Source organism: Echinops telfairi, unplaced genomic scaffold, assembly GCF_000313985.2.
Source record: "Echinops telfairi isolate 266 unplaced genomic scaffold, ASM31398v2 ScPeMD7_2573;HRSCAF=3158, whole genome shotgun sequence".
Taxonomy (NCBI): domain Eukaryota; kingdom Metazoa; phylum Chordata; class Mammalia; order Afrosoricida; family Tenrecidae; genus Echinops; species Echinops telfairi.
In genome coordinates this window covers 16,239,819-16,260,283 of record NW_022106471.1, presented here as the reverse complement: position 1 = coordinate 16,260,283, position 20,465 = coordinate 16,239,819, and the positions used below count along the sequence as shown (strand labels likewise).

The following is a 20,465-nucleotide window of genomic DNA, read 5'->3' as shown; positions in this document are numbered from 1 at the left end:
AGATAATATTTTGAAAATGACGATGGCAACATATATACAAGTTTGCTTGATATAACCGATGTATGGATTGTTAGAATATCTGTAAGAGCCCCCAATAAAATTATTTAAAAATATTAACTTTATTGTGGTCAGGAAGAACTAGAGAAAATTATTTTGAGGTTATTGCATAACAACTAAGGCAAAGGGAACTTGATAGATACAGTAGCCTACAATAAAGATACTAAAATGGCATAAGATAACCCTTCTCATTTATTTCATCTAGTGAACAGACAACCCAGAAGTAAACATACTACATAGAAAAAGCTAATTTCCATTAAAGATGGAAACTGTCGTCTCATCCATACTGGTACTGGCACATGGGGTTAGTCACCCATAAGAGAACACAGCCCTCACGTCATAGCACATACAAGAACTATCTCCACCTGTATTACATATAGAAGAGTTAAGGGGGGAAATCAAGAGTAAAAACGACATGGAAGGTTAAAGGACACGGACTGGTAGGAGATCCACCACTTGGCCGTCAGGGTGTCGCACTGCGGAGGCGTGTGTGTTGCTGTGATGCTGGAAGCGATGTCACTGCTATCTCAAGTAACAGGTCGCTCATGGCGAACAGGTCCTGCAGGGCTTCCAGACCAGGAAGAGACTCAGGAGAAGGACTGAGCTTCCCACCTCAGAGGAATTCGCACTGACAACCCTGTGAGTAACACTGAACTATTAGCAGAGACAATGGCAGAAGATGAGCCCTCATGAGCCCCTCAGGTCAGGGGGACCCAAAACACGACTGAGGAAGAACTGCCTCTCCAAGTAGAGTTGACCACAACACCGTGGATGGAGTCGAGTCTGCAGTAGGAGAGCCTTTGGGACCTTCCTTTGCTGATGGGGCACCACTCAAAATGAGAACAGCTGCAAACAGCTTAATTAATAATGGGAACTTGGAGTGTTCGAAGTTTTGAATCTAGGATAATTGAAGTTGTTAAAAATGAATTGGAGTGCATAACAAATGAAAGTGTAGGCATTAATGAGCTGTACATGGGCAGCTATTGGCCATTTTGAATCAGAAAATCATATGGTTTACTATTCCAGAAAAGACACAATTCAAGAGGAATTGCTTTGCACAAGTGTTGAACAGAAGCAATCTAACTTTGAAGACTAAGGCGTAACAGCCCCAGGACATGGTCTTTTCAACAGCCTCATACACATGGAAAGTTGGACATTAAATAAGGAAGGCTGAAGAACAACCATGGACTGATGAAGAATACTGAAAGTACTATGTCCTGACAAAGGAACAAGCAGCTCTGTCTTGGAGGAAGTTACCTGTCAGACAGTCCAAATGGTCTGTAGTGGCATGGAGAGCAAGACTTAGTCTTACAAAATCTGAACACGTTGTGGAGTGGAGTGCAGCAAAAAAGTGGAAGGCCTTCGAAGAGATGGATTGACACAGTGGCTCAACAATGGGCGGAAGCATAAGAACGATTGTGAGGATGGCGCAAGACCGTTGGCATTTTGTTCTGTTGTGCAGGGGGTTGCTATGACTCAGAACAGGCTTGATGGCACATAAAAATGATGTAAGAGGATAGGGAAGATTTTCCTAAGACAAAAAGCTCAAAAGCCATAAAAGGGAGAGACATATTTGTTAGCACAGAGAACTTTTTTGTGCTACTAAATTGAAACTTCTAAAGGTATATTGAAAATGCACAAACATTTAGTCCTGGCAATCCCATGATTGGTAATCCATCCTTTAAAAATAAGCAAACCAGTACTTAAAGATTCATGTGTTAGGTTATTTATTAAAGTGTCATTTAGTGGCAAAACACAGCAAACAATCTTGTAATTTATGCCCTGGCCAATGGAAGATCAAATGATAGGAGAGCCATGTGAAGAAACACCGCTTGGCTGTGTCTATGAAAACACCATACTGAGCGATCTATGACAAAAAAAAGAGGCCGAGAGATGAGGAAGCATGACCCTATTTTGAAAAATAAAAGAATCCTATACCTGCTGTGGAAAAAGGAATGGCTATAAAGGGACTAAAAAACGCAAGTAGACAGGAGGTAATCTTTGGTCTACACATTAAATTAAGACGTTTGAACTTCAACTGTAATCTTTGTGACCAGAAAAAAATCACAAGGCGCCTTTCATGCGGAGGAAGATTTCTTTTATCTTTACTTGGAAGAAAAAGTATGAAGACTAAGGAAAGTTTGCAGCTGGTCAAAAATCCACAATAGAATAAGCATCAGGATTTAAATTTAATTATTATTGGTCAAGTGGTTTGAGAGACTACCCATGGGTATTTTGCAAGTTCAATGAATTACAAAGGAAGATTTCAAGGCCCATACATGTAAAACATATCAAGAGTCACTGCTAAATAAGAGTTTGATAAAGCATATTTAGAAGGCAGGACTGGCTCTCCTGATGGAATTATGTCACTGCACATGGTGTTATATGACAAATAAAATTAAGCCAATGGAATGAAAATGGGAACAAAACGTGGAGCTGGAAACCCTATATCTCAATACTTTTGACTTTTAAATACAACAGAAAATTTTAGTACTTTCTCATAAGCCTTTTAAATAGCATACACATTGCTTAAAAAAATCATGAGCAACTTTGGCATTTATCTGGATTAAAAACATTGTTCTATAAACATTTTATAAGACAGTTCAATATATTGTTACTTACACAATGCCAGGAAAGTGTGCTTTGAATTCATCAAGACCAAGACTCTTCTCAGTAAATCTTTGTTCATAATATAGTTTTTTATGTGATATGTGTGATGTTCCACACAAAATGTGAGTAACTCTAAAATTAAGGCAAGTAGTTGTGCTGTTTGGTAATTATCTATAAAAGAAAGTTATCACATACAAATAAATGATAATACAGCTAAGATGGTATGTGTATAAACAAAGCTTATATCCCCATTTTTCTATTCATTAGGAATACCATGCATTTCAAACTTTTCATTAGGAAGCCTTCTCTAGAAGAATGACAAATTATAATTAATAAAAATAATGTCCAAGACTCACGTTTGTATGAAATTATTTAATAATATTGTTAGAAAAATTCAATTGAAGTTTAAAGACATGAAATAAAACCTAGTTGTATCGATTACATCAAGGTATTTTTTTTTCTTTCATTTTAAAAATCATTTTATTGGGGGTCGGTACAACTCTTATCACAACCCATCCATCCATCGTGTCGAGCACATTTGTACATTTGTTGCCATCATCATTCTCAAAACATTTTCTTTCTACTTGAGCCCTTGGTATCAGCTCCTCATTTTCCCTCTCCCTTCCTGGCCCCCTCCCTCAGGAACCCTTCATCATTTATGAATTATTATTTTGTCAGTATCACAATGTCTGACATCTCCCTTCACCCCTCTTTTCTGTTGTCTGTCCCCCAGGGAGGGGGGTTATATGTAGATTCTTGTGATTGGTTCCCTTTCTACCCCACATCATGGTATTTTCAACGTCAGATTTTTAACACACAATCGTAATAATCAGCCACAAGAAAAAGCATACTGAACTAAATCATGAAATAACAGCCTTAAAGAATAGAAATATTCCCTGACATCACAGAGTTCCCTTCACTGTACTTACTCAACAGGAACACACATGGTATCGATATTTTGTGGAATATGACGTTAGTGGGATTAAATCGGGCATTGTTTTAAATAACAGAATGACTACAGAATATAGTACAATTCTGATAATTTCAATTTTTTTCAACTTTAAATGCAAGTAGAGTTTTACTTGCTCTGGACCACTTTGAAAAAGTCAACAACATAGCCAATATTTGAACTAGGCTCTCACAACTGAAAACAATTTCTCATCAATTGACAAATATCATTTATATATTTTTAAACTTATTTATAAAACAGTGATCTAAAATATTAATTAAATGTATTGTTTTCACTGCCCAAAATTATTACACAAAACTTGCCATTATATCATTAACCAGCTCGATCTCTACATAGCTTCCTTGTTGTACAGCTGGTTGGCTGGGAGAAATGAGCTGTCTTGAGCTTATGATGGGCCTCACAGAAAAAGGATGCTAACTGAGCACAGAATGCACATTTTCAATATGTCAAGGACCACAATTGGTACGTATGCTCCAGAAAGAAACAACAGTGTTTAGATCAGACTCAAAAACCTTATCTAAGTCTAATATTGTCATTAGATTGGTTCCTGATGATCTTCATCTTAGTTTACTACAGCTATCAATAAGACAATAAGAACAAGCTCTACCTGAAACTTTCAAATGCTTTTCCAAAAGAGTGTTAAGAAAACAGGGTAGAGATTTACAGAAAACCAAAAACCAAAATTCCAACTGGAATTTTTTGGTTTCCTATTAGAGAAAATGGAAAAATTTAAATAAGTATATAAATCTATTCTTGAATTTTGTTTTTATGTTGAAATTATGCTTTTCTTAGTTGTTTAAAAATGTACCATGCATTATACCGAGTAGGAAAAAAACTCATCGTGTACTTTAATTCATAAGATATGAGCTGATACTTACCTGGACAAATTGTGTTGTTTTTGTTAGCTCCCACTATATTATCTACTGCAAAAAAAAAGTTTCATTAATAGTATCTCATATTTCCCTGACATTTTACAATATATAAAGCATATCTTCAATCATTATCTCATTTTACTCTCATAATGACCACTGAGAGTTAGTTGCTTCAATCATATATTTATCTGAAAACTGTTACCAAACTGAGTATACATGTGGAATAATTAAAAACAATATAGCATAAAGATTCTAATATAAGTGAGACAACATCCAAAGATAAAGGTTGGAAGGAGAGAATGGTATCAGAGCTTAAAATGTGAACAGTCAATTTGCAGAAGGCTATGGATGATGGTGGAAGCCGCAAATCTAGTTGCAGGGTTCACAAATAGATGAATCCATAGTGAATTCACTCTGAACAGAGTCCAAGGATGTGAACAGCCTTGCTTCAGACAGAGGACACTGTAAAGTCGATTATGGAAGACGCAATTAGGTTAAAATGGAATACCTTATCAATTGATCTCCCTTTTGACCCACTTTAAAGCTGTTTCAGTTTTTAATATTTTCTGCTTCCTTTTCAATGGGTTTTTTTTCCATGTTTTGTCTAGTCATTTTTTTGGTTTGTGTTCTGTATGATTTTATGTACATGACATTCTGGATAAATAAATCTAGAGACAGGAGCTGGATTAATAATTACCTAAGGGTACAGGCACGGCTGGCAAGGTTGGGGAGAAATGGGGAGCTAATAGTAATGAGTACAAGAAGAACACATTCTGAAACTGATTGTGGTGGTGATTGCACAACCTTTCTTAATATAGTTGAACAATAAAGTTGTATGGTATGTGAATTAAACACCAATAAATTTTAAAAAGAGATAATGCTAATATATATTGTGTTCTTATTTTCAAATAAAATAACGATACACATAAGTTCTGATATCAGGGCACATACCCACGAGCAAGTATAGGTACACTGGCACAGGAAAACAGTACAAGAGTATATATTGGAGTATTGTTGCTGCAGTAAAACTCTGGAAACAACTCAGATGTGCATTACAAAATAGCTAAACTCCCCCAGACACAGATAAGACAGTATCACTCAGGAGTTCAAGTGAGTAAAAATCTAGGCAAAAGTATAAACAGTACCTTAAAAAACAGCTCTGGTCATAAATTACAACCAAGCGCGGAGGTGCTAGTGTGCCCCCACCCACACATCCTTGACTTCACTAGTTTACTGAATGCTTTGCAGAGTCCTCTGTTTATGTTAGTGAGCATGCGACTTACATGTCATAGACTGGTGCAATTTAAGAGATCAGAAACATCTATGGTTAAGTTAACCATCACAGAATTCAAAAGAACTGCCCAATTATACACACAACTCTGAAAACCTGAGGGGAACACTTAAAACGCTGATGAGATTCTGTATTCAGATTGCTTCAAAAATATTTTTTCCAAAAAAAAAAAAAGTTTTTTCCAAAGTAATGCCAGAAATTACAGCTGATGAATTAATTATAGGTTTAATGTACACAAGAAAAATTATACAAAAATACAATCAACAAACATTTAAAAAAACTTTCCTGTATATACAATATTGGCATAATGACTGTGCATTTAGAATGGCTGCAAGAATTTTTAAAAAGTCATTGTCTATTTTAACTTTAGCTAAGCCAATCAACTTCAGATCCTGATGTGATGTAAAACGATTTTTACTATATTGACAAATTATTCCATTAAATGTTGGCTTCCTCCAAGTTTCTAATGCAGTCATGATGCTCACAGTTTTGCCTCACCTCTACTCATTCTACCAATTTTGGAAGTCTCTTTCTCTTGCACCTTTTTGTCACATTTTCTGTATCATTTTTTTCAAAGGACACACACACACACACACACAGGAGGAAATCATGATTTTTTATATTGCAGTTGAAATTTTCAGTAGTAATTTCTCTGTCATATAAGGTAACAAACAAATAGTTAAGTATATTGATATTTCACCCTTCTTTTAAAAGGAAAAATCCTAAGGCGATAAAGAGACCTTACCTTTTTCACATTTGTCCTCTGAAGTATTGGCCAAAAGTGGTGCCGTGAGGACATGCATACAATGGTTGTAGAAGAAGTTGAGAAATTCACTTTTTTCAGTTTTCTGCAATATACAGAATTGTAAAAATACTATTATCTTTGTAATTAACAATTTCAAAAATTAGCAGTATAGATCATACACAAACAACAGATAATTTAAGATACTGTCCAAGAATTTAAAAATTGGTTATATGCACCTCAATTTTATTTTTGTAGAATTGAAATATTTCAGGTTATATATTAAACAAAATTGAACAAGAAAAGGATCAGATTATATTATAAAATTTTTCAAATAGTCAAAATAGTTTTCATGTTTGTGATCTGAAATGCAATGAAGGAATCAAAAAACACGAAAAAAAAATCAAGCTATACAATGGCAATTTAACTGCTCAAAATTTGTATTTCTACATGTTCCTGCTGTTGTTAGGTGCCCTCGAGTCATTTCCGAACTACAGCAATCGTATGCACAACAGAGCAGAACACTGCACCGCCCTGAGCCACTTCCACAACTGTCCCTGTGCTTGAGCCCACTGTTGCAGCCAGTGTCAATCAACCCTTGAAGTCCTTTCCTCTTTGGCTGCCCTCTACCTTACCAAACGCGGTGTGCTTCTCAAGCAACCAGTCTCTTCTGACAACATATCCAAAGTACGTAAGATGAAGCATCACCACCCCAGCCTCTGAAAGCACTCTGGCTGTTGCTGTAAGACAGATCTGTTCGTCACACTGGTAGTCCACGATACTTTCAATGTTTTTTTTGCAGCACAATTCAAATGTATTAATTATTCTTCTGTTTTCTTCAGTTTCCAATTTTCACATGCATACAAGGCAATTTAAAATACCATGGAATCGGTCAGGAGTACCTTAGTCCTCAAAGTACCATCCTTGTTTTTCAACACTCCAAAGAGATCTTAGGGAGATTTACCCAATGCAACCCCACCTTTTGATCTCTTGCCTGCTGCTTCCATGAACACTGATTGTAGATCCAAGAAAGACAAAATCCTTGACAATTTCAACTCTTTCTCCATTTATCATGATGCTACCTACTGGCCCAGTTGTGAAAATTTTGGTCTTTTTTTTTTTTGGTAGTTTTGGTCTTCTTACATTACCTTCAATCTATATTGAAGGCTTCAGGTCCTCCGCACCGCACCATCAGCAAGCACGGCCGGCCGTGTCATCAGTATATGGCAGGCTGTTCATAAGCCTTCCTCCCATCCCGATGCCACATTCCTCTTCACATGCGCCAGCTTCTATGATGATATGTTGAGAGGATACAACCCTGACGATACACCTTTCATGATTTTAAACCATGCAGTATGCCCTTGTTCGGGAATAACCACTCTCCTCAAGGTTGTCCAGATTATTAGGGTCTACACAGTGGAATGCCTTGGCGCAGTCAAGAAAGCACATGTATTTCTGGTTCTTTGCTTTCAGCTAAGATACATCTGACAGCAGCAATGATATCCCTTGTTCTGAGTCCTTGAAGTCATCAAGGATATTTTCTTGCTTGGATCCACAATCAATGCTCATGGAAGCAGCGTCAACAGATTAAAAGATGCTTTGCATTAGGTAAATCTGCTGCACAAGAACTCTTTAGAGCAGTGGTTTTTCAACCTTTCTAATGCTGCAACCCTTTAACACAGTTCCTTATGTTGTGGTGACCCCAACCGTAAAATTATTTTTGTTGCTACTGTTTTGAATCGGGCGACCCCTGTAAAAGGGTTGTACAACCTGCAAAGGGGTCACGACCCACAGGGTGAGAACTGCTGCTTTAGCGTACTGAAAAGTAAGAGTGCTACTTTGAGGACTAAGGTGTGCCTGATGCAAGCCATAGATTTCCAGTTGCCTCACATACATGGGAAAGTGAACATTAAATATGGAAGACCAAGGAGAATCGGTACCTATGAGTTGTGGTGCTGGAGAAGAACAGTGAAAATAGTCTGCCTAAAAGACAAACAAGTTTGTCTAGGAAGAAGTATGGCCAGAGTGCTCCTTGGAGGCAAAGATGGCAAGACTTAGTCTTCCATATTTTGGACATATTATCAGAAGAGACTGGTCCTTGGAGGACATCGTGTTTGGTAAGGTGGAGGGGCACCAGGAAAGAGGAAGGTCCTCAAGGAGACAGACTGACACAGGGGCTGGAAGAATGGGCTCAGGCATAGCAACCATTGTGAGGGTGGCGCACGACTCTGCAGCATTTCCTTCTGCTGTCCTTATGAGAAGGAAGCAACCCAAAGACACCAGCAATGTCCTCTTCAGAACCCTGCCTGAGTCTCCGGCCGTTCCCTGCCAAAGTACTGCTGCAACCATTGTCGGGTGATCTTCTGAAAAATTTGACTTACATGTGATACCAATATTATACTATAATTTGAGCATTCTGTTAGGCCACCTTTCTTTGGAATGAATACAAATAGGGATCTCGTCCAGTCAGTTGGCTGAGTACCTGTCTTCCAAATTTCCCGGCAGAGATGAGTAAGTGCTGCCAGTGCTTCTTCAGCTTTCTGAAACACTTCAATGGGTATTTCGTCAACTCCTGGAGTCTTGTTTTTGGTTAATGCTTTCAGTGCAGCTTGGACTTCTTCCTTCAGTAACATTGGCTCTTGATCATATGCCACCTCCTAAATGATGGTATCTTGACTAGTTCTTTTGGTCCAGTGACCCTGTGTTTTCCTACTTTCTTCGCTGAATACTTCCTGCATCACTCAAAATTTTACCCATAGAATCTTTCACTTTTGGAAATTGAAGCTCATTTTTTCCCTGGAGTTCGTTCAGTTTAAGATATGTGAGAATGTTTCTCCCCTTTTGATTTTTCATGCACAGGTCTTTGCACATTTCATTATCATATTTAGTTTGGTCTTCTCCAGCTGCCCTTTGAAATTTTCTATTCAGCTCTTTGATCACTTCTTCCATTTTCTTTAGCTACTCTACCATTAAGAGCAAGCTTCAGGGTTCGTTCTGACATGCACTTTAACCTTTTTAGTCTCCTGTCTTTTTATAACGACCTTTTGCTTTCTTGATGAATGGTGTTCTTCATGTCCTCCCACGGATCATCAGGTCTTCTGTCATTAGTGTTCAATGCATCCAATATGTTCTTCACATGTTCCTGAAATGCAGGTGGGGCAGACTCACAGTCAAATGGGCTCTTGTGGACTTATTTTAGTTTTCTTCAGCTTTAACCTGAAGTTATATACGAGCAATTGATGGTCTCTTCCACTAAGCCGCCGCTTCTCCTTTGTATACCCCACCCCCATAGGAGTAGTCATTTTGGTTTCTGTGTGTGCCATCCAGAGAAGAAGCCCTTATGTGCAGTCGCTTTTTATGTTGCTGAAAATAAAGTATTCACTGTTTTTCAAAGTTGTACCATAAAATCATCTAAAACTGACTAAATAAAAATGTGTTTATCTCAGAGTAATTTCTTACATTATTAGTAGCCAGCATGTTCTCTGGATCAATTAGAGTTCGTAGAAGTCCCATTAATTGAACAGCACCTCCTAGCTCAGGATCAGTATCACAGATCATTTGTTCAATTATTACATTAATGAGAAGGATATCCTGAAAGAAAACATATTCTCATTAGATCTACTTTGGCTATCAAACAAGATGGAAACACCAAATGAAAAAGCTACATAAAGAGGAATGGAGAGCTGAACAGAATTTTTTTCCCTATAGTTTTTCAAAGTTCTATGAAAACTAGAGTGGAAAAACCCACCTGCTCAAATGAACAAAAACTAAAAAAAAGGAGAGCATGAACACGCTTACAATACTATCAACACAGGAAAGTGGGAAACTTACCAGCAATTCTTGCTCTCTGGATGCTCTAACAGATTTTCATTCTAAGTTTAAGCCTTAGGCATGAATCTAGAAGTTCACTAATAAGCAAGATCACACCCAAAGGCAGAGATTATCCTAGGCCTGAGCTAGAAAATCTTTCACAGAAAAAAATGAGAAAAATGACCTAGTATATAACTCTCCACAGAAGGTGAGGGTGAAAACATTGTGATATGTAATGATCTAAAGTCAAATAAGGAGCCCTGGTGGCGTAGTGGTTACGTGTCGGGCTACAATCCGCACGGTCGCCAGTTTGAAACTACCAGCAGCTCCTCGCGATGAAGACTGGGTTTCTACTCCTGTAAGGTTAGTCTCAGAAGCCCGCAGAGACTCGCTATGTGCCAGCACCGACTCCATGGCAGTGAGAGGTGGTGCTGCTGGGAAAGTGTTGGAACTGCAAGGTTGGCATTTCAAATCTACCAGCAATTCCAAGGGAAAAGGCGAGGCTACGTGCTTCCATAGAGATTTGGGTCCTGGGAAGCCTATACTGCTTCAGAACGACCCGGAATTGACTGGATGATAGTGAGTTTGGTTTTGGGGTGTGAAATGTCAAATAAAGTATTTCTTTAGTAAATGGTCTTGGATCTTGAGAGAAAGCCCTACAGATAATCTGCCTACTACTTATATTGTTTAAGTAGGAAATCTAAGCTTAAAATGTTAGAAAGTGATTGTCCATAAAGAAAAAAAAAACATTGACACTAACTCTGGATTTGAAAATGATTATTTTTGGTGATAGAAAAATGGCAGTGAAATGGAAATGAAATAAGGCACTGACTGCATGGCATGAAGACAAGTATCTTAAGTTGGGAGAGTTCTGCAGGAATAAAAAGCCTCAGTATAAGGCACTTTTGTTACAGTTTATGTTGATCACTCCTAAACTTAAAATACTTCTTCCTCCAAACACACCATTCTCCTGAGAAGCTCATTTAGGTTCTGACATGTAGCCACAGTTAACAATGCTGAGAGAAGGAACTGAGGCTTTTGAAGACAATGGATACTATTTGAAGCAGTTAGGCTAGTTAGGGCTATGTGCCTCATGACGCTTTGGTGGCATAGTGCATTACATATTGAATTTCTGGCTTCAAAGTTAGTGGTTTGAACCTACCAGCCACTCCGAGGGAGAAAAACGAGGTTGTCTGCTTCCATAGAGATTTAAAGTCTTAGAAACCCAAAGGAGCAGTTCTATTGTCCTGTAGAGCCACTATGAGTCTGAACTGCCTAGACGGCAATGGCTTTGCCTTTGTGTGTCTGTTCCTATGTTCCTTCGAAATGAGTATGGAAAGACTATCTATCATGCTTGGTGTACAGGAGCGGATCAGTGAAAAAGAGGTAGACTCTTGACTGGATAGACTGACAGACCAGCTACAACAACAGCTCAAATACAGCAAAGAGTGTGAGCACAGCATAGGAGGGGGCAGCTTTTCATCCTGTTGCACATACAAAAGAGGACTGTGTGCTAGAACCAACGACACGGCACCTGATGACACTTGGCAAGGAAGAAGTCCGGATGACACTGTGGTTAAGGCCCTTGACTGCTAACCAAAAGGACAACAAACAGACCCGGCATTCCATAACAAAAGACGGGGCAGACAGGCCACTAAAGATGACAGCACTGGCAACTCTAGGGCAGTTCCACTTCACGGAACAAGAGTTCTGAGTTGGAATCTACTCAATGGCAATGTTTCGATATTTTTGGCATCTTATTTGGTACAACAATTGAGTTGGGTTTTCTAGTATATGCAGCCAAACGGCTCCTAAACAATACAATCACTTCTATTTTCCTTTTAGTCCTTTCTTGTTTCTTATCAGGATAAAGTTTTGACTGGTTTTCTTTCTCCACGTATCTGTCCTATTTTCTAAAATAGAGACCTGATCAAGATTTATTTTGCTACAAGGGCGAACAGGCATGAGATAAAAGGTCCAATCCTCAGATGGGTAATGTAAATGTTCAGTCCTCTAGGCCTAATATGATAGCTGCCTAATATGATAGCTGTTCATAACACAGTTATAATTCAGGCAAATTGGCCACATTTTTAAGTGTTTAACTGCTGAAAGAAGCAACAAATGATTACCAGATTGGGCAGGAGAAAAATAATATTTGTTAAAATTCAAAGAGACGATAAAGTCTACCGAATGGTGCTCCTCTAGCTTATTATTATAGCTTCACTGACGCAGAAAGGCACAGGGAAAGGAGTCACACAAACAAGAAAAAAACAAAAGACAGACAAAGGGGACAGCGATGAAAACGAACAATAATTGGCATGCCAATTACCACACGCATGATATCTAGATGTCGATGTGGCTTCTAACCTCCACTTCTGTCTATTGACTATTAATGTGCTGAGTCTTTTGCTAATAAGACAGGAATAATGATGAAATAAAATAATGTAAAATACATGAATCTACAAAGTATCTATTCCCAAATCAGGACCTGTCATTCACGGTAAGATTTCCTTTAAAAATATATAGCAAAGCTTCTTATGCACAACCAAGCCTCTCAAAAGATTTGGTTCTACAGATTGGAGTTTTAAAGGGCATGGTATCATGGGACACTCCAGTTAACTGGCCGAATAAAAGTGTTTTGTGCATTCCTACGTCCTAGTTTGTTGCGTAGTGCCGGAGGTAAAAATAAAACACACAAAAATCCAAATAACAACAACAAACAACACCCCCCAAACTTGTTAAGACCAGAAAAGAATTGTACTAAAGCCTAAATTCTAAGGGTCCAGTTTACAGAAGGTTATGTATGACAGTGAAAGCCCAAAATCGATTTGTAAAGTCTCCCCTGGGGTTCAGACCTCCACTGGATTCCCTGGAACCTTTGAACATGGATGTGAAAAGCCTTCCTCTCAGACAGAGTGTTATTAGAAAGTGAATTAATCCAGATACAGTTAGGTTAAATCTTAACACGTTATCATTTTCCCCCTTTGGCCCACCTCTAACAATCTAGTTTTTATTTTCTGCCTTTGAAGGTTTTCTGTGTTTTAGCTTGCTATTACTGCTGGGGTTTTGATACGATTTTCTTTAACAATGAGTACAAAAATAAAGAAAACGTTCTAAAATTGATTGTGGCGTTGACTGCCTATCCCTTAATATATTCAAACCACTGAACTGCATGGTATATGAATTATTTGTCAATAAAACTGTTGAAAGCAAAACACAACACTTGGATGTGGCCACCCAAGGCATAATGATTGGTTTCTAGTCACCATGAGCAACAGAGAGCAGAGAAGAGTGGCGAAGAGCAGAAAGCTGATCTCCTGGATCGAGTCAAAGGCACTCCTTTGCTGGGATGAGCTAAAACAATTGGGTGATGCTAGGTTACCATTACTGAACATTTTGATTAAAGATTTTATAGAAGAATCGGACCCAATGTGGAAAATACAGAATAGAATTTTAAATTCTCATGGACCTATACTTTCTGGAGTCATAGAGGCTTGATGAAAACCCAAAGCTATTGCCCTGCGATAATCTTTAAGTCCTAAAGCAAAAACCCTCCTGAAGCTCTAGAACCAAACAACAGTTCACAGATTAGTAAAGAATGTCTGCCTTGCCCATTGTGCTCTTTTAAAAACTATCTACAGGTGATCAAATCGACAAGGGCAACAGGAAAGATTAGATAGGACACATAAGCGCATAGTGAGTTATGGTAATGAAGGACTCAACAAAGAGGGTATGAATGGCTGTACTTGAATATATAATTAATATCACTGGATTTCTACATGTAGAAAATTTTAATTTGTGTATATTGCTGTGTATATTCTCAACAACAAAACAGAAATTCAAAAGACATAACCTATCAAGCCAGACTTCTGATTTTGGAAAGATGGAGTGACCAGAACTGGATTTACCCTTTAACAAAAACAATCCCCAAATGAACAAAATATATGAGACTATGGCTGACCAGGCACTGTACATCAGCCAAGTGATAGGCAAAGAGCTAAGAAACGAAAGAGAAGTCTCTGGTGCATGTCAATTTCCACTCTAAAGCAGCAAGATAGTCTTCCTTTGAGGTACTCAGCTCAAGACACAATTAAAAATGGGTCTCCACTCAAAAGTAACGAGAATATGCTTCCGGAACAATGACCAAATAATTCCCAAGTAGTATAATTGATAGTCGAGCATCATAATCAAGAATTCAGTTGTTTACAAGACCTGCCGAGTAGAAGATTATCAAAGTCCAAGACCTGGGCTCCGATCACAGTTTTGCCTTACGGGCTCTTCCACAGCCAACCCAAGTTCTCCACCAGGTCAATAAGGAGCAGACATTCTCCCAAATGTCACATTAGCTCTCTGAAGTGTCGCTCGTTTTATTTCTCACTGGCACTAAAGAAATGCACCTTAAGCATAAACCAACGTTCTTTCCTCAACTTGCTTTTCTGACGTCACCCAGGCGATAAAACTCACACTCACGTAGTGTTAGCAGAATGAAGAAGCTATGCAGCTGACTGTGCTGGAAAGCACCTAGGCGGTCCAACATGCCTTTTTGTAACCTTGGTTTATTTATAACAAGGCTGAACATCACTGTTGTACAGAACAGCCACATAAATTTATACTCTTAACAGGTCTTACTGACCTCCTTCTCACTAATGTCTGCTTATTCCTGTGGTCTCCTGTTTTGCTTTTTAAAATTGCCGCGATAGGTTCTTTCAATTATAACCTTTGATTCAGAACTCGTTTTCAAATGTCACTGTTTACCTGCTCTGTGAAAGAGTCTAAACCAGGGGTCAACAAACTACAAAACCACCTAGATGGCTGCTCACTATTTGAAATAATGCTTTACAGTGAGTTTTACTGGACTACAGTCACATCATTCATTTCCAAACCATTTATGGCCAGTTCATGCTGCAATGTTTAAGAAGCTGTCTATACAAAGTCATACTTATTATCTGGCCCATAAAGAAATGTTGGTCTACCTTTCATCTAACTAGTATCACTCAATTGAATACAGCCACAATATTTGGGAGATGCTTGATATAGGTTGAGTAGTCCTAAACCAAAGTTTTAGAGAAAATGATGCTCCTGTTTGGCTTTATCACAGCCTAACCTCATACCATTAAAAAAATGCATGTATTTTTATTCTGATAGTACATTTAGGTAGACTGAAGAATTTTGTAATATTGCCCAAAATAATGCGACTTACTTGCATTCTGTTTAAGAAGTTGTATGCACTTACACATGAAACTCAGTATCAGCAAGCTCCATGAAACCAGACCAGGGACTGACTGTGGAAAAGACCATCAATTGCTCATATTTAAGTTCAGGATGAAGCGGAAGAATATTAAAACAAGTCCACAAGAGACAAAATACGAACTTGATTTTTCTCTCATCTGAATTTTGAGAACATCTCAGGTACAGACTTGACAAACTGGACACTAATGACAGAAGACCTGAGGAGCTGTGGGAGGACATCAAGACCATCCTTCATGAAGAAAGCAAAAGGTCAGTAAAGAGACAGGAAGGAAAGGGACAATAAAAGTGGATGTCAGGAGAGACCCTGAAACTTGCTCTTAATTGTAAAGTAGCTAAAGCAAATGGAAGAACTGATGAAGTCAAAGAGCTGAATAGAAAATTTCAAAAGGCAGCTGGAAAGCCAAAGCCAAATATTATAATGAAATGTTCAAAAAAAAAAAAGAAATGTTCAATGACCTACAACTAGAGAACCAAAAGGGAAGAAGACGCGGAGCACATCTGAAACTGTAAGGACTCAATAAAAAAATTCAAGCATCTGGAATCTAGGATAGATAAACCCTTTAGGATCAATAATGGGAGTAGCCATACCATGACGGTAGGGGAAAGCGGGAGGGGGGGGGGAAGGGGCACCGATTGCAATGATCAACATATAAACACCCCCCCCCCACCCAAGGGAGACGAACAACAGAATATGGGTGAAAGGAAACAGTGGACAGTATAAGATATGAAAATAATAATTTATAATTTATCAAAGGGTCACAAGAGTGGGAGGGTGAGGGGTGGGGAGGGAAAAAAGCGAGCAGATACCAAGGGTTCAAGTAGAAAGAAAAAGTTTGGAAATGATGATGGCAACTTTTGTACAAATGTGCTTGATAAAATTGATATATGGATTATTCTAAGAGGTGTAAGAGCCCCCAATTAAAAAACAAACAAACCTGAAGCCACAATTTGCAATCCTGAAAGATTCTGTAAGCAAAATATTGAAATGATGCAGGAAACATCAAGAGGATATGGAAGGAATACACAGAATCACTGTACCAAAAAGAACTAGTCAAGATTCTACTATTTCAGGAGGAAGTATATGATCAAGAACCAATAGTGCTGAAGGAAGAAGTTTGAGCTGCACTGAATGCATTTGCCAAAAACAAGGATGCGGGAATTGATGGAATACCCACTGAATTGTTTCAAAAAGCTGAAGAAGCACTGGAAACACTCATTCATCTGTATCAGTAAATTCGGAAGACAGCTGCTTGGCCAGCTGACTCAAAGAGATCCATATTTGGGTGCATTACAGAGTCAGGTGATCCTACAGAATGCCCAAACCATAGGAGACCACTGATATTGCACTTAAGTAAAATTGTGATTAAGATCCCCCAGCAATTGCAGTAGGATACTGACAGGGACCTGCCAGAAGTTACGGCTGGATTTAGAAGAGGACATGGACCAAGGGATATCACTGCTGATGTCAGATGGATCTTGGCTCAAAGCAGAAAATACCAGAAAGATATTTACTTGTTTCATTGACAATGCCAAGGCATTCAACTGTGTGGAACATAATAAACCTTGGGAAGAATGGAAATTCTAGAACACTTCATTGTGCTCATGTGGAACCTGTATATGGATCAAGGGACGGTTGTGTAAAGAGAACAAGGAAATACTTCCTACATGGTTTAAAGTCAGGAAAAGTGTGTGTCAGGGTGGTATCCTCTCACCAAACTTGTTCAACCTGTACGCTGTGCAAATCATCAGGGAAGCTGGATTATATGAAGAGGAATGTAGCTTCAGGATTGGAGGAGAGTTTAGGCGCATGCAGATGATACAACTTTGCTTGCTCAAAGTGAGGAGGAACTGAAGCACTTGTTGAAGGTCAAGGACTGTAGAACTGGGGTGGGGGGGGAGATGATGTTTATGAAATTTGTTTTGCAGCGACATTAATGCTCACTACAAATTGACAATATCAATACTTTCTTCAGCCCATTATGCTAGAGAAGAGCAATAGTTCCTTAAATTCCACCGAAGAAGCCTATGCAACCACGAGGTGTCGAAGGGATCAAGTATAAGGCATCATTAGAACAAACAATCTTACCACAGTGAATGATGGGGGGAGTGCGGAGCAGAGATCCAAAGCACATCAGTAGGCCACTGGAGATCCCCTTGCAGAGGGGTCTCGGGGAGGAGATGAGCCAGTCAGCGTGCGATGTAACAACGATGAGAAATACAACTTTCCTCTAGTTCCTAAATGTTTCCTCCCCGCTCCCACTACCATGACTCGAATTCGACCTTTGCAAGTCTGCTAGACCAGAGGATGTACACTGGTACAGATAGGAATTGAAAATACAGGGAATCCAGGGCGAATGAGCCCTGCAGGACCAGTGGTGTGAGTAGCGATACTGGGAGGGTAAATGGAGAGTGGGTAGGAAAGAGGGAACTGATTACAAGGAACTATATGTGACCTCCTCCCTGGGGGACAGACAACCGAAAAGTGGATGAAGGGAGACGTCGGACAGGGCAAGATATGACAAAATACCAATTTATAAACTATCAAGGGCTCATGAGGGAGGGGGGAGCGGGGAGGGAGGGGAAAAATGAGGACCTAATGTCAGGGGTTTAAGTGGAGAGAAAATGTTTTGAGAATGATGTACAAATGCGCTTTACACAATTGATGTGTGTATGGATTGCGATAACACTTGTATGAGCCCCTAATAAAATGTTTTAAAAAAAATTTCCACTGAAGAATTTAATGTAAAATGGCAGTGCAGTTGGAACACAGAAGGCTTGAGTTTATCTTTAAAAAAAGGGAAAATTTTACATACATTAAAGTTAGGAAAACACAGAGAGTCACTGTGGAGGTGACTCAGACTCCTGGTGATTCTCTGTGTAAAAGCAGAACTGTGCCCCCAGGGTTTCAATGGTTGAATTCTCACAAGGTGACTTACTGAAGACTGTACAGTCATTCCCATGTACCCATCATTTAACTTCATTAGGTACTTGCTTGTCAGTATTTAATTATTATTATTTCCAAACAAGTATTCCTATCCTCTAAATAAACCAAATGCTATGATCATATATAACAAGTTAACATCAATTTCTTTTCTTTTTTTTTTTATGATTTATTTATTTATTTTTAATTGGGGCTCATACAATTCATCACAATACATAGATCAAACATCAATTTCTTAAGTGAATAATATCAACTAAAATATGAACTTAGTAATAGCTGTATTACTTATCTACTTTCTAAAGTAACTTTTAATGAATGTTTCAAAGGCCATTAAAACAAAAAAATGCATATTAAATGTGGAATTAAGAAAATGATACCAGTTACTGCTAAATCTACCCTTCCTGCTTAGATAGAACCAATGAGTATAATTAAAAATGTCAATATTTCCTTGTTCCTGACTATACTTTGAATATTATAGTTGACATTCCCAAATCAACTCTGCTCCATGATATTAGAAGGAAAATTTGAATGCCATGCACTCATTTTAAAAGGATATCATGTTACCTATACATGTGATATGTATTTTCCTTTTGTCCTCTTAAAAGTACCACCACCAACCAAATATAGTAGAATTTAACATGCAGATTATCATTTTAAAAAATGAATTTGTAACTTATTCAATGGCAGTGAATTTGGGTTAGGGGTTTATGGGCAAATTCTGGAGAAAGTTGAGACTTTCTACTCATGTAAGATTTACAGTCTTATGTGTTAATATGACAGGTAAGGTTCTGCCCTTTGTGAATGAACGTTACTAGAAAATTTCCCCTATCACCAATTCCCATGATCAATGTAGAGTACTCAATAATTTAAGAATCTGTACAATTCAACAACTCATGGATTGTGGCTTGAAGCTGGTCTATAGATGTATAAATTCCTTTTTCTCAATAGGTATGTTAAATTCTATACCATTGGACAAATTAATGATATTATCAGCAGAAATATCATTTTGCCCCAGGGAGAAAATTGAAAAGGTTCTCTATCATAAAATGATAATAAGGGCTCTAAAGCAAACCAGAAAGGTACATAAACCATAGACACATGAATAGATTCTGGGCTGGCACTTATCTCTAGCTCCAATCAATTAACAATTAGTTCTTATGACACGGCCCTATTCGCTGCTTCCCCTCATGAAGAAATCACTGAACATATGGGTGTTGTAGTACATATGGGTGCTACAGCAAAGTGTGGTCAAGAAAAGAGATGGTGCCTATCTATCAAAAAGAATAGTCTCAGAGACATGTAGTCAAATAAGCAAACATCTAAGTGAGGCGTCAACTAAATCCACATAGAAGAAGAAACCGAGAATGGCTTTTCTTAATTAAACAATAATTGCTTCTCTAGGTCTTATCCATCAACTAAATTAAACCAAGAATGTGTTAATTTCAAAGTTACTTTTTTGTCAAGGGCGGCACTAAGATAAAATCATCAGCTGTGGGATTATAAAATGATTAACAAAGTAGGTTGCTCATTTCTTTCAAACCATATTTAGCATCACTTGGGTTTTAAAATATCACTTAAAATACAATTTATATTTTATTATGTTAAAATAGAATAAAGCATACTTCCTAAACTGTTGTATTGGACCCAATTAATTCTAAAATAAAATTGCTTTAAAAATACTGGGAATACTTAACAAAGATAGAAAATGAAAATCTAAGAAAACATTACCAGATTAAATACAAAAACATAAAACAATTGCACTTTAAAATTCAATAGTAACTCATGCATGGATCAAATTAAACCAGGAAGGTGCATAATTGAAGAAGAAACATTATCGAGACCTATAGCGTCTGGGGACTTAAAGGCTTGAAAGTAAACAAGCGGCCATCTAGCCCAGAAGCAACAAAGCCCACATGGAAGCA

The 20,465-nt window shown here is 38.1% G+C and overlaps 1 protein-coding gene across 5 annotated transcripts in view; it reads right to left on the bottom strand.

Annotated features, from left to right (window-relative positions):
- Positions 1 to 20,465, bottom strand: part of PPP4R3B (protein phosphatase 4 regulatory subunit 3B) — a 71,449-nt gene that overhangs the window by 19,119 nt on the left and 31,865 nt on the right. For 2 of the 5 annotated variants that reach the window (XM_045294070.1, XM_045294071.1), the window contains exons 8-11: positions 10,002 to 10,133; positions 6,546 to 6,648; positions 4,516 to 4,560; positions 2,680 to 2,838 (exon numbers count right to left, since the gene is read on the bottom strand). In XM_045294070.1, the coding sequence (XP_045150005.1) occupies positions 2,680 to 2,838; positions 4,516 to 4,560; positions 6,546 to 6,648; positions 10,002 to 10,133 (439 nt within the window). The remainder of the gene's footprint in view (positions 1 to 2,679; positions 2,839 to 4,515; positions 4,561 to 6,545; positions 6,649 to 10,001; positions 10,134 to 20,465) is intronic. The other 3 variants (XM_004710212.3, XM_045294072.1, XM_004710210.2) reach the window with 3 other exon arrangements.